This window comes from Anoplophora glabripennis, unplaced genomic scaffold (genome assembly GCF_000390285.2).
Source record: "Anoplophora glabripennis isolate ALB-LARVAE unplaced genomic scaffold, Agla_2.0 scaffold1639, whole genome shotgun sequence".
Lineage (NCBI taxonomy): Eukaryota > Metazoa > Arthropoda > Insecta > Coleoptera > Cerambycidae > Anoplophora > Anoplophora glabripennis.
The window spans coordinates 1-15,078 of NW_019417732.1; the positions used below are offsets into that span (position 1 = coordinate 1).

Below are 15,078 nucleotides of genomic sequence, written 5' to 3' on the forward strand. Positions count from 1 at the left end.
GTAGATCTTGCTCGTTGCAATGCACTTCACCTCACAAACAAACACGTCCGCTCAGCTCGCCTGTTCGCTCTGAACTGGTTCGGAACCAATCCCTAACTCTTGTTGGAACAGACCTATGGAGTTCGGGCTCCTTGTATAGTCTCCATTACTATTTATCAATAATTGTAATCATAAACCATGCAACACTTGGAACAGAGGAAAAAAATAAAAACCAGTTATTTAATATTTATTACTGACAAACGCCATTATTCCGTGGCTAGAAATTGGCCTCAATGATTTGGGATCGAGGGGAATTATCCCTCTTTATCCTGCCTCATCTCGTATAGGCCTGGACAGCCGAACTATATAGGTTATTTCCATAACCGGTTATTTTTACTCTAGTCTCAAGTGTAACCTATGATCTATGAGTAATCCCATTCCCAACATTAACATTTTTAATGTTGGCTATTCTGCTGCTGCGCAGTTGGTGGATGACACGTAATTTTTGGTTAGTTTTTTGACAGCTGTCGTGGTTAATGTGTTTGTTTAATCGTGTTAAATTTGCACATATTTCACAGCAAACAAACATCTTTAAAAAATGGTAATAATATTTTGTTATTGAAAATTCTATACCACTAATTCGTGCTTAAATTATTTTTCTCTTAGCCTCTGAGATTGGACATTAAGAGGAAGTTGACTGCACGGTCAGATAGAGTCAAATGTGTAGATCTTCATCCTACTGAACCCTGGATGTTATGTTCTCTTTATAGTGGAAATATTAATGTTTGGAACCATGAAAATCAGCAATTAGTGAAAACATTCGAGGTGTGCGACTTACCTGTAAGGGCTGCAAAATTTGTGCCAAGGAAAAATTGGATAGTCAGCGGGTCAGATGACATGCAAATTAGAGTTTTCAATTACAATACATTAGATCGAGTTCATTCTTTTGAAGCACATTCAGATTATGTGCGATGCATAGTATTGCATCCAACTCAACCTTATATATTAACTAGCAGCGGTAAGAAATTATTACTTAGTTAACAAAAATCATTACATTTTTGATTTTAAGTATTTATGAATGATTAAAAAAATTATCTATATTTTGTACCTTTAAATTAACAATATTGTCAACTATTTCAATGCAAACACTAGGTAAAAACAGTTAGTACACATACACAATTTTGATTCAAATTGTGTAAGTGAATACACAAATCTGAATCAATGTTTTCTCGGTACTTTTTGTCCAATTTACACATAAAATATTAATTACTTACAATCTTTACTTAAAGAAATTTAAAAAAATTCTATTTTTTAATAGCAATTTTTGGTTTATTTGACCTTTATTAAATTATTTAGAAATAATGTTACAGGCTCAGAGCTGCAGCTGTTGTACTTTCTGTTATAATGATTCCTAAAAAGCCAACTTTTGAATTTTTTGACTAAAGTATTAACACACGTACTTCATTACTAATATATCGTTTCATTCGTTCATGCTAGTAGAAATTTTCCAATCCCTCAAATCTTTTAAATCTTTCAATAAGTTTGTACCAATTACATTTTTAATAATTTGTAAACACTTCGTACGATGTAGCCTCAACTTATTTTGTGTTGTAATTTTTTTCTATACGATTTATTACATCACATAAATGATCTCCACTTGTAATAGATGTATGTGTGATAGAGACCGACCGAATGTGATTTTTTGGCCGAAGCCGAACTTCGGTTTATAGGTAACCTTCGGCCGAAGCCGAAGATATTATTATTAATCTGAAAATTTTAATTGAAAACGAAAATATGATAAGATAACATAAAAGTAGCTACTGCCCAGCGTTTAAAAACATCTAACATATTGCGGGTAATCCCTGCCTGATCCGACTGGGGTGTTGCAGGTGCAGGTTCAAACTCGCTCCGTGTCTTCGCTCGACGTCAACGGTTTCGGCAAAAAGTTTGGCTTAATTTTGGCCGAAGCCGATTCTTAGCCGAAGGCGTAAATAATGGCCGAATGTGGCCAAAGCCGATTAATCGGTCGGTCTCTAACGTGTGACCATATAATAGCTTCATACTAAATCTTTTTGTTTTGTTGCTTATTTACTTGTATTAAATGATTTATTTAATTAAAAGGAGCTATCGATTTACAATTTTTTCTATGTATATCATTTTCTGCATTTTTCTTTAAATGTGGCTGCTGCACTTGTAAAGCCTTATACCTAATTCTGTATCTTGCGCTTTATACCTCGTGGTCGAAATTATAGAGAGTGACTCAGACATAATATAAAAACACTATTACCATAAAGTAGTGATGTGAGTGAAAATATATAACAAATTGATATATATCAGTTTTTGATACATATCAGCTATTATATATATGTTAATAGCAGATATATATCAATTTTCCCGCCATTTCATCAACACAGACAAATTTCAAACTTAACCTTACATTTTAAAATGGACTATAGCTCTTGGGTACCTGGCATATCTCCGTCAAAAATGAATATAAAAATCTGAAATTTTAGGGGTGTACTATAGATGGGAAGAGCTAAGAGTGCATGTAATTTCAAGTCGCCCCTTCCACCCTAGGGGGTGAGGGGTGGTTTTTTTTTAAATGTACCCTATTTATTTTGCGAGTTTCGGATTCTTCGCGTAAAACTACTCCCCGTTCTTGCCGAATTCGTACAAAAACCAAAATCCACCCTCGTATGAACTTCGTCGTTTTTTCGATGACCATCGTTCTTGGGCACCTGGGCATATCTCCATCAAAAATAAATATGGAAATCTGAAATTTTGGGGGTGTACTAAGAGCGAACGTAATTTCAACTCACCCCTTCCACCCTAGTAGGTGCAGAGGGGGTGAGTGGTGGTCTTTTAGACGTACCCACAAGAATGCGTTTCATGGGGGTAGTTTTATGCGTAGAATCCAAAAATCTCAAAATAAATAGGGTACATCTAAAAAATACACCCTTCACCCCCTCCGCACCCCTAGGGTGGAAGGGGTGAGTTGAAATTACGAGCACTCTTAGGTCTCCCCATCTATAGTACACCCCTAAAATTTCAGATTTTTAAGTACTACTTTAAAGCAGTTTCTTTATTATCATAAGTTTTTGATAATTTTTATATTTTTAATTTTTTTTAAGTATTGTGATATACAGACTAAATTTTCTTGTTCTAGAAATTTCCCATTTTTTATTTGTAGGTTGATAAAACTAAATTGCTAATATACAGCGTACTTGCTTATAAACAGTCATTGTAGGTATCATATTAAGTACACAACAAAAATTAGAAGTCATTACCGTCATAATTATAATGAAATTATTAATTAAAACAACAACCTATTTCAAATAGATTATTACATTTACTATAAAGTTTCTTAATGTAAATATGATAAAAAAAATTATAAATTTTAAAAATGTAAATTAATTTAAATTAAAAATTCCAATCTAAATATGAAAAAAATAAATATCACTTAATAACTTTTCTAACAGTTCATATATATGACATGTATTTGGAGTCAAATTAATCAGCAAGGCATTAGCAATATAAAAAAACTAATTTGAGTATAGTTTTTTTTTAACAAAATTCATCTGATATATATATTGATATATACTTTGATATATATCACCCAAAACTAAATAGCATGCTATTTTACATCACTACCATAAAGCATATAAAATATAAAATGATTTTTATAACAATTCAATATTATTTGTCTTATGTTAAATGATGTGCCGCTCTCTACTCACATCGATAGAATCTATAATCATCTATAGGCTGAGTTACACTGAACGTCAATCTACACGTTCGGAAAGTACCGATGGTCCATCTGCCGTTAGGTGACAGCTATAAAGTAAGACGTAGAAATCCATGCGATAGAGAAGGATGGCTATAATGAAGGCGTCTCATAGTCACCGCCCGTTTCGCCCTTCCACAAATAAGATCCACTTCTTATTTGTGGAAGGGCGAAATGGGCGGTGACTATTAGACGCGTTCATTATAGCCATCTTTCTCTATAGCACGGATTTCTATGACTTACTTTATCGCTCTCATGTAACGGCAGATGGACCATCGGTACTTTCCGACCCTGTATATTCTATCCCTATCTTTTGCACTTGGTAGGAAATAGGGAAACGTTTTTTTAGAGGGTGTAAACGGACTTGATTTAGGCGTCCTTAGAAACGCATAGCATAGGTGAGGTGTCCAATTCCGTGGTTATAATAAATTTATAAATTAAAAAAACACAACCAGGACGTTTTAAAAAGTTGTAATAATTAAAATGGATCAAACTGTCAAAAATATTAGATGTTATGTTTTATTATCTTTTTTCCATATTTTCTATATCTTGTTGCCTATTACGCAGACACGCCAATGGATTTTCGTTCCCCGCAAGTTTCATCCTCCTTACCAGTCCAAAAGCTAGCGATGAATCACTCTCTATAATTTCGACCGCGGAGTATAGTTAATTATCTTAAAACGACCATCAAAAATTAGTTTTTAATTAACTAATTAATCACAGCAATACAAATATAACTTATCACATGCCCATGGTTCTCTCAGCCATTTCATATTAAATTTCCTCAAATACTGCTTTAGTATTGTTGAAAAACTAAAGAAAATCATTACTGTCACTGTTGTCAACATTTTCAGTAGAAAACAATACAAAATCGAAATGACTATCCATTATAATAATAACTATTATACAAGGTGATTCAGGTTTAATCTGGATAATTTCATGAATCGATAGAACAGGTCAAAATAATGTTCATTCATGATATAAAATTATTTCCTAAATCACATAGTTTCAGAGATGGAGGGCGTTGAAGTAGGACTTTTTTCCCTCTTCGAAGCACAAAAAATACTTTTGAAATAATACTTTCAACAATGATTTTCACAAACGTGAGTTTATACAAATCATTGAGTTTTGTTTTTCATGGGTTGCTACCAACAAATTGTAACCACTAGAAGGAGCTTTGGATGTATTTGTTTGCAAATGTGCGAATGTACATAAATAAATCAGATCTTCAGGAGATACAAATTTCTATTGGTCGAATTAATATTCCCGCCTACGTCTGCATTTCGATGATTATCGATGACATCTGTCAAAGGAAAAGTGTGTAGCCGCTATTAATGTATTTGAGTTTATTTGTGTTTAGTGTGGCATTTTCCTCTTATTGTTGTGTAGTTTTTATGAATGGACATTTATTTAGTGCTAAGACATGGTTAGAAAGTGTGTTATTTGTAAAGTTTTATTTAAAAATGGCGAGCAGCGGTCTTTTTACAGGTAAGTAAACAAGCAACATGGGCGGCGTTTGAGGAATTACATAAGGGTGTTTTACATTTAGTACTTATTAGCACTGATAAAATACTGAATAAATCATTATCTAAATTATTAAAAATATATATTTTTTAATTGTTCAACTTATTTTTTCCTGTTTCAGTAATATTATAAGTATATTATGAGTAATACCTGTATTTTTTAGATTTCCTAAGAATCTGAAACTTGTGGAAGCTCTCCCTAGGTGATGTCAATATTACCGACAACATTTTTGTTTGTTCTGATCATTTTGCGATTAATGATTTTCTGACAAAGCCATCAGGTATAAAGTACTTGTGAGAGATAGCTATTCCAATAATAGCTTCTACTTATAGCAGGTAAAATAACTTTTATATTGATTAAAATATACAAGTAAAAAGCCTTTACAGTTACCTAGTACCTCTTTACCTTTTTATTTAATTTTTATAGATCAGACAGTTCTAATAAGGAAAATATTTCTCTAAATGATGTTCCTACGGAACAGTCATTGCACTTGCCGCAACAAAAACCAGAAAATATATCCACATGTTCATCGTCATCGACACTGAGTGCTCAATCAGGCTTGTTATCTACTACAAATAAGGCTACAGATCTTTCTGAAATATATTTGAAATTTGGTGACACATCACCAAAACATTGATCAACTTTAACTGCATCAGAAATAGGAATGGATTCACCCAATCGTAATAAAATTATAAACGTGAAGTAAGTTATAAAAATATAATTAACAAATTATATATCCTTTGTATAGTATCTACAACTAATACCCTATAATTTTGCTATCTGCTTACCTATCTAACATTTTTTTTATTCAGTACATTTTAAAAAATACCAAGAAAATTCTACCTTGTTACCTATTTATATATTACCATTTTATTTTATATAAACACTACCGTTAGTGTTTATATAAAATACATCTGGAATAGATAATTCATCATTTTTAGGAAAAGGCCTTATCCACGATATTTTGGAGAATGCCATACTTCTGACATGGATAGTCCAAAAAGAGCAAGAAAGTATTGGAGTATTTGTAAGAAAAAAATAAAAATGCAAACAATAAGTCTGCAGTAGGAAAAGAGTCGTCTAAAAGCCAGAATTTGTAGCCTTAATTCTCTTCTGAAATTTTTGAAAAATAAATATGACAACAGAAACTGCTCAATGTATCATTCATGTAAGTTGAAAAATACTTATCCTTTCTGTATCTGTAAACAATATGTATTTTTAGGAATCAGCACCTGGAATGTTAGGTGAAATCTATCAAAGATCAAGAAAATGACAATCTCGTAAAAAGTATTCACCAGAGCTTAGGTCGTTTGCCTTAACGTTAAGCTTTTATTCAACAGATGCTTATAATTATGCAAGAAGTTTTAACATGGCTTTGCCACATACAAAAACAATTTCTGTGGTACAGATCTATAGATGGACCACCTGGATTTGCAAATGAAGCATTGGCTGCTGTTAAAATGAAAGTAAGAGAAACAAACAGTTAAATTTTGGGCAATTTGGCATTTGACGAAACGTCTAAAGTGTTGAGTGGAATGGGAAGCGATTCACTGGATATGTTGATGTCGGTACTGAAGTATATGGGGATAATATTTCAGAAGCTACGGAAGCCCTTGTTTTTATGGTTGTAGCTATAAATAGTCATTGGAAAATACCTGTTGGGTACTTCTTGACAAACAGTTTAAGTGGTGGAGAAAAAGCTAATTTGTTAAAAAAAAGTTTAAAATTTTTAAGTGAATTAGGTATCAAAATAGTTTCTGTTACTTTCGATGGTGCTCCTTCAAATATCAAATTACGGCTTTACCATAAATGTTAATGTTAATATTAATAAGTAGGTCGATTGTAAGTTTGTAGCATTTTAGGTTATTTGTTGACTTATTACTGTTTCAAATTGGTTTTCTAATAAAAACTAGAAAAATAAACGAAACATTTGTCTTTTTATGATTTCTATAAGTCACTAGTGGGTTTTATAAGTCATAACTTACTAGTGACTTATGACTTATAACTCACTAGTGACTTATAGGCCACATTATTCCTAAACCAAAGAAATTATAGTATCATTATATACAAGTGTTAGATAAAAGGATTTAATTAATCAGTATTGGTGTCAAAACAATTTGAGTATAGTAAAAAGAGTTTATTAATTTTACTTCAATTTTTACCGTCTCATTATATCACCAATATGTAAAAATTATTTATAAAATGAGTAATCCTTTCAAATGTGTATTGGTATTTTGTAAATTTTAATATTTTGCCTTTTTGACAGTACATCACTGCCGTTGTGTCTCATTGTTTACATTTGACACTATCTATCTTTATTTATTAGGTAGTTCTCTGTTTAGATGTTTGCTACAGTTAAAACACATGTACATATAAGAATACACAAAGCTCCTTCTAGTGGTTAGAATTCGTTGGTTGCTACAATGTTAAATGAAATTTACTCGGTTGAGGCGCAACACTATCACGGATTTCATTAAATATCTCAGAAACAAGGCCAAATATAGAAAAAAACGAGACGAAAATGTTTAAAAATTAATGAGACAAAGGTGGTGTGCAGCTGTTTTATTGAAATTAATTAATTTTTTTGAAGTTTTGAAATAATGTTGGAGGGGGTACTACACAAAATACATTTCCAAGAGGGGTAGGTGGTTCAAACTTAAGAAGCTTATGTAAGATAATGAGTGTTTGTGTTCAGAATTTTACCTCAATCGGATGAGTGGTTCAAAGGTTATGAGGGAAAAGCCGGAAAAAAAATTCTATTTCAACGCCCTCTATCTCTGAAATGATGCGCTTTAGTAAATAAGTTTATATCATGAATAAACATTATTTTAACTTGTTCTATCAATTCCTGAAGTTATCCAGATTAAACCTGAATCACCCTGTATAATAAATAACTGGATTTCCTGCCACATTCACAATTGATATCATATTGACTTTAGCCCCTGTTCATATTAATCACTATCCATATTATAGAAATTAGTCATAAACCTAGAAAATTTGTATTGTGCTAAAAAACATGATGTCTCCAGCAGACAATTATAAATAATTCTTAATAGCTGTTTTACATTGACAATTTATTGATGAATAAATTGACAAAGTTCTTCATGAATTTATTGGTAAACAGTGTGGTTTTACACTGCTACAGACTTTGTCAAGTTTTTTTGACGCATGAATCAATTCTACCAACGAATCAAAGAAGCAAATAAATTTCAAAAATGTCACCTTTAGCTATAATAGCTGTTTTACATTGACAATTTATTGATCAATTAATTCATGAAGTCGCTTCATCAAGAAATTGGACAAGTGTAATGCACCAAATCTGCTGTCAAATATCTTCATGAATTTATTCATCAAGTTTTTGACGAATTAGAGCATGTTCTAATTTTTGTCAATTTCTTCGTAAAGTTCGGAAGTACCAACCCAACAGATTTCTAGCCTCAGATCAGTAATGAGGTTATGTTATTGGAATATGTAAATAATTGTGTGGCGTCGTGCTAGTTTTGCATTGTTTTTACTGATTTGTTACTTACAAAAACTAATATTTATATAATATGTGTCAAAACGGTACCGCTGTTGTATCACTACAATTATGAGTATAAAGGTGACATTTTTGAAATTTATTTGCTTCTTTGATTCGTTGGCAGAACTGATTCATGCGTCAAAAAACTTGACAAAGTCTGTAGCAGTGTAAAACCACACTGTTTACCAATAAATTCATGAATTAATTCATGAAGAACTTCGTCAATTTATTCATCAATAAATTGTCAATGTAAAACAGCTGTAAGAAACATTTTTTATCTCCTGTACAGCCTAAAATAGTCAGCTTAGTTTATACTATAGCCTAAAATTGAACTACATTTACATGTTTGAAATAGCTGGCTACACAATGCCATATCTGACAACATAACCTGGTGGTGCAATTCGATACCAAATTCATATTCAGCGGCCCAAGGTGTAGACCAGCGGTCGGCAACTGGCGGACCGCGGTCCGGGCCCGGACCGCAGAAGGTAAAATACTGGACTGCCAAAAATTTTTTGAAAGTATGAATTACTCAAATTATTTAAAAAATATTTTTTCTTACGTTTGAGTGTCACCCTTATCATTTTTTCTAATATTTTATAATTCTGTGACTGATTTGAGTTCTTACTGATTAATAAGAAGATTAAATTTGAGTGCAAATTAAAATTATAAAATTAGTAAGAAATATGAATTTTTTTCTGGACCTCGTAAAAAATTGTCAAAGGTATCCGGACCCCACCTAAAACTACTTGTCGACCCCTGATCTAGACTAACAAATATGAAAAAATTTTTTGAATGCCTGTATCCATCAAGTATTTTACAATATTTTTTAAATTTATTTTGGAATCGATTCCTTTCCCATCTTTTGTTCCTTATTCTAGTTCATTTTAATTTTCCGATGTGTATTTTTACATACTAAAGCTTAGGTTTTTTTTAATATTTTTTTTTAGATGACATGCTCATTAAATTATGGAATTGGGAGAAGTCTTGGGCCTGCCAACAAGTTTTCGAAGGCCACTCACATTACATAATGCAAATTGCCATAAATCCTAAAGACAACAACACTTTCGCGAGTGCATCACTTGACCGTACGTTGAAGGTTTGGCAGCTTGGAGCTTCTACAGCAAATTTTACATTAGAAGGTCACGAAAAAGGTGTTAATTGTGTGGACTACTACCATGGGGGTGATAAACCTTACCTTATATCTGGAGCCGATGACCGCTTGGTGAAAATTTGGGATTACCAAAATAAAACTTGTGTTCAAACATTGGAAGGGCATGCACAGAATGTTACTGCTGTATGCTTTCATCCTGAGCTTCCTGTTGTTCTAACAGGCAGTGAAGATGGAACTGTGCGAGTTTGGCATGCTAACACTCATAGATTAGAAAGTAGTTTAAACTACGGATTTGAAAGAGTATGGACGGTGTGTTGTCTGAAAGGATCTAATAATGTAGCTCTTGGGTATGATGAGGGGAGCATATTAGTTAAAGTTGGAAGAGAAGAACCTGCCGTTAGTATGGATGCAAGTGGTGGCAAAATAATTTGGGCTCGTCATTCTGAATTACAACAAGCAAATTTGAAAGCTCTACCAGAAGGTAATAAGTAGTGCCCGGACTGTGGTATACACGATTTTATATTTCACAGAAGCGGGGAGAGAAATTTTTAAGAGGTGTAAATTAAAAAAATCATTTTCAGCATTTATGTTAATAAAATTATTAATGTAAAAGCAAGATGGGGAAAAGAGAAATTATAATTTATAATTAAATGTGCACAAAAATATAGAGAATATAGAAATATAGACTTTGTTAAACATTTTCCATATTAATGTTATACTTGATATTGAGTGCAAATGTAATGCTTTGTGAATTGGTAGATAAAAAAATAATTTATTTATTATTAAAAAAAGAATTATTGAAAACAGTTAAATTTTTTTTTTTTTTTTCTGTTTTAAATCACTGCATCAAGCGCCGGCCGGGAAAAGCTGATACAGTTCTTAGTGCAACTGTTTAGTCTATTTATGACTGTTATAGGTTTTACATTTGTAAACAATTAGTATCAAAAATGTCCCACTCGACTCTCGGATATATTGCAGAATATTCAAGTTTTATGAACTTTAACGAGGATGGTAATGTGTATAATGTCATAACAAGTTTTCAGTGTACACAAAACAATTATAAAACCAAATTTGATAATACAATAATCATTAGAGCCTGCAAAACAATTTCATTGATTAGTATTATTCTTTGTGAGGAGTTGAATTGTGCAGATGGGTGATGCCTTCTTGTTTTTCAATTTAGCTTATATACTGTTGTAGTGAATAAATCATCAGTACACACTTTCTGTAGTAATAATTAGCTTGCAAAGTGTTAACAATTTATTATATTCATTGTGGCTCTGAATTCATTGTATTATATTAAATTTTTCGTCCACTATCTAGATTGATCTATAGTTGTATGCTTCTGTCCGGGCCATAATAATGAATTTTTGTATGTACTTTTTTTTAGTAATACTTGTTTTGTAGGTGTACAATTTTTTCATGTGTTTCTCAATTATTTTGTAGGAGCTGAAATAAGAGATGGTGAACGATTACCTGTTGCTGTCAAGGATATGGGAGCCTGTGAGATATATCCACAAACAATTCAGCATAATCCAAATGGTAGATTTGTTGTGGTTTGTGGTGATGGTGAATACATTATTTACACTGCTATGGCCCTAAGAAATAAAGCATTTGGCAGTGCTCAGGAATTCGTCTGGGCTCAAGATTCCAGTGAATATGCTATTCGCGAGTCGGGTTCAACAATTCGTATTTTCAAAAACTTCAAAGAAAAAAAGAACTTCAAATCAGATTTTGGCGCAGAGGGTATTTTTGGTGGATATCTTTTGGGTGTAAAATCCGTATCTGGCCTTGCTTTTTATGATTGGGATACTTTGGAATTAATTCGTCGTATTGAAATACAACCTAGAGCAGTTTACTGGTCTGATAATGGACGTCTGGTTTGCCTCGCTACAGAAGATAGTTATTATATTTTATCATTTGATTATGAACAAGTACAACAGGCTCACGAGAATAATCAAATTGCTGAAGATGGAGTAGAATCTGCATTTGATGTGCTTGGAGAAGTAAATGAGTCTGTAAGAACCGGTCTTTGGGTGGGTGATTGTTTTATTTACACTAATGCTGTTAATCGTATTAACTATTTTGTTGGAGGTGAACTTGTTACTGTTGCACATTTGGATAGACCTTTGTATGTACTAGGGTATGTACCAAGGGACGATCGTTTATATTTAGTAGATAAAGAACTTGCTGTAGTTAGTTATCAGTTATTATTATCTGTTCTTGAATATCAAACTGCAGTAATGAGACGAGATTTTGCAACAGCTGATCGAGTTTTACCCTCTATTCCTAAAGAACATAGAACTAGAGTTGCACATTTCTTAGAAAAACAAGGTTTTAAGCAACAGGCTTTAGCAGTGAGTACTGACCCTGAGCACCGATTTGAATTAGCTATTGCATTAGAGGATTTAAATACTGCCCGAACGTTAGCTCAAGAAGCTAACAATCCTCACAAATGGAGTCAGTTGGGTGAATTAGCGGCATCTACAAATAATTTAGAATTAGCCAAAGAATGTATGCAACGAGCTCAGGATTATGGAGGTTTGCTTTTGCTTGCTACTAGTTCTGGAGATGAAACTCTCGTCCGTAGTTTAGGTGAAAGTACTCATTCTGAAGGAAAACATAATTTAGCCTTTTTATCTTACCTTCTTGTTGGTGATTTGAATAAATGTTTAGATATATTAATAAGCACAGGCCGTCTTCCTGAAGCTGCATTTTTTGCAAGATCATATTTGCCAGATAAAATATCGGAGGTTGTTGAACTTTGGAGAACACAATTAAGTAATATTAATGAAAAAGCGGGTCAAAGTTTAGCTGATCCTAAATCTTACGAAAACCTGTTTCCTGGATTGTCAGAAGCAGTTACAGCACAAAAGTTTTTTGAAGAACAAAATAAAAGTCTTCTTCCAGCTACTATTGCAACTACTGTAACACCTAATCATGAACGAAATCTTATAGCAGAACTACAAGCTCAATTAAAAAGTGGAACATCTAGTGGTATACAACAAAGGTATGTTTTATATAATTTCAAATTTTGTACTCTTTATAGAAAATATTTTCATTCTTCCCCATTTAGTCTTAATTAGTATTTGTTCATAGAACCGATGCAAAATATTGGTGACGAACATTAAACTATATTTTAAATTTAAAAAATGCCACTTTTTTGTAAATGTTATATGATGCAAATGTATTTTTTATATCATGAAAGAATTAATGTACGAAAATTAGAAATATAAATTACTGCTTTCTTTGTAACAAAGTGTACTATTGAGATGAACCATGGAATTGACATTTCAGCTAAAAATTACCACTTACAAAAAAAAATTAAACATCTGCCATATTAGTTTTTTTTAGTCAATCAGAGAATAAGAAGAGAATATTTGTTCCTTTCTTTCTATATCTGTTTTCTGATAGTTTTAACAACTGAGGGCACTAAATTACTCATTGGGGAATCAATCACTCATTACTTTGTAGTCATCCACACTCAAAATAAGTCTTAATAATTCTGAATACTTTTTCAGATCGCCTATAGAAGCAAAAAAAATATTAGAACAAGATGAAGATGACTTGGATTTAGACCTAGAGGGAGTCAATATTGATGACAATATTGATACAACGGTTAGTATTTATTCAACTTAATGAATCTCTTATTTATCGATTTTTTTTTTTTTTTTTTCAGGACATCAATATCGATGATGATTTATTAAGTGATTAGAAGCATATTTTACAAATTAATTTTTAATTTACATTTAGTATTAATCTTGTGTATTCTTTCCATTATTTATACGATGTAAAAAAATACATTTAAAAAACTTGATGCATTTCAATAATCAGATACACAGAAAGCATTGTTTTGTAATATATTTAAAAACAAAAGAAATTTGTTAATTTACAAAAATGTTTATTTTTTCAAATTTTATAGAATTTTTTGTTGATTAATAATTTCCATCATGATCTTATATGATTTGCTCAATCTGTAGAGTTAATCATGGGCATAGCAAAGGGAGGCAGGGAAAGGTCACGGCCTCCCGTTAAATCTGAGATTCCGAGATAGCTAATAGTGTAAAAATCTATTTTATAACATCTGATTTGTATTTATTTTTATTTTTGAAAGAAGCAAGTGGGGGATACTGGTGAGTAGGGGAATCCCTCACGTCCAAACAATTTTCTTGCCATTTTTGGATTCAGCCAATTTTACCATACTCCGCAGTCGAAATTATAAAGAGTGACTAAGACATAATATAAAAACACTATTACCATAATGTGTATAAAATATAAAATGATTTTTATACGGTTCAATATTATTTATCTTTGTGCCGCTCGCTACTCACATCGATAGAATCTATAATCGTCTAGAGACCGAGTTACACTGAACGTCGATCTATATTCTATCCCTGTCTTTTGCACTTGGTAGGGAATAGGGAAATGCTTTTTTAGTTGGGTGTAAACGGACTTGATTTAACCCGTCCTGAGAAACGTCATAGCATAAGCGTAGACGAGGGGTCTAATTCCATGGCTATAATAAATTTATAAATTAAAAAAACACAATTGGGACGTTTTAAAATGCTGTAATAATTAAAATGGATCAAAGTGCCTGTTATAGCAAACCGTACAAAATATTAGATGTTATGTTTTATTATCTTTTTTCATTATTTTCTATATCTTGTTGCCTTTTACGCAGACACGCCAATGGATTTTCGTTCCCAGCACGCTTCATCCCCCTCACTAGTCCAAAAGCTAGCGATGAATCACTCTCTATAATTTCGACCGTGGAGTATAGATGGAGTTTGGATTTTAAAAATTTTTGGGGGGAATTGAGGGTGTGTGGGGGGGAATTCATAAGTCATAATAATTCTTTTTTTTTATCATTTTCGGATTTAGGATTTAGCGGAAAATTATACTAAAGATAGGTGGTTTGGATGGCTAATTTGTACGTTTTGAACTTTTGTGGGAAATTGAGGGTGTGTGAAGGGGAATTCATATGTCAGATTTTTTTATCATTTTCGGTTTCAGCAGAAAATTTTACTAAAGAAGCATCATCTATTTAAAAAAATTTTTTTTGTTGGCCTGTGTAATTCAATTAATTACCTTAATTCCTCTCGTCTCTCGTTCCTTCTATCTACTCGGTTTGTCTCCTCCTAATTCCATAGAGCGTTA

At 32.2% G+C, this 15,078-nt stretch overlaps 1 protein-coding gene and 1 long non-coding RNA gene across 2 annotated transcripts; both read left to right on the forward strand.

The window, feature by feature from the left end:
• Window positions 1-469: 469 nt before the first annotated feature.
• On the forward strand, window positions 470-13,819 carry LOC108916180 (coatomer subunit beta'). The gene is made up of 6 exons (XM_018722386.2): window positions 470-580; window positions 646-997; window positions 9,758-10,402; window positions 11,368-12,931; window positions 13,443-13,539; window positions 13,601-13,819. Exons 1-6 carry the CDS (start codon window positions 578-580, stop codon window positions 13,634-13,636), a joined length of 2,697 nt encoding a protein of 898 aa, XP_018577902.1. The 5' UTR covers window positions 470-577; the 3' UTR covers window positions 13,637-13,819.
• On the forward strand, window positions 5,764-6,290 carry LOC111692465. The gene is made up of 2 exons (XR_002763238.1): window positions 5,764-5,989; window positions 6,229-6,290. It is a non-coding gene; the product is annotated as an uncharacterized LOC111692465 (long non-coding RNA).
• Window positions 13,820-15,078: the final 1,259 nt, after the last annotated feature.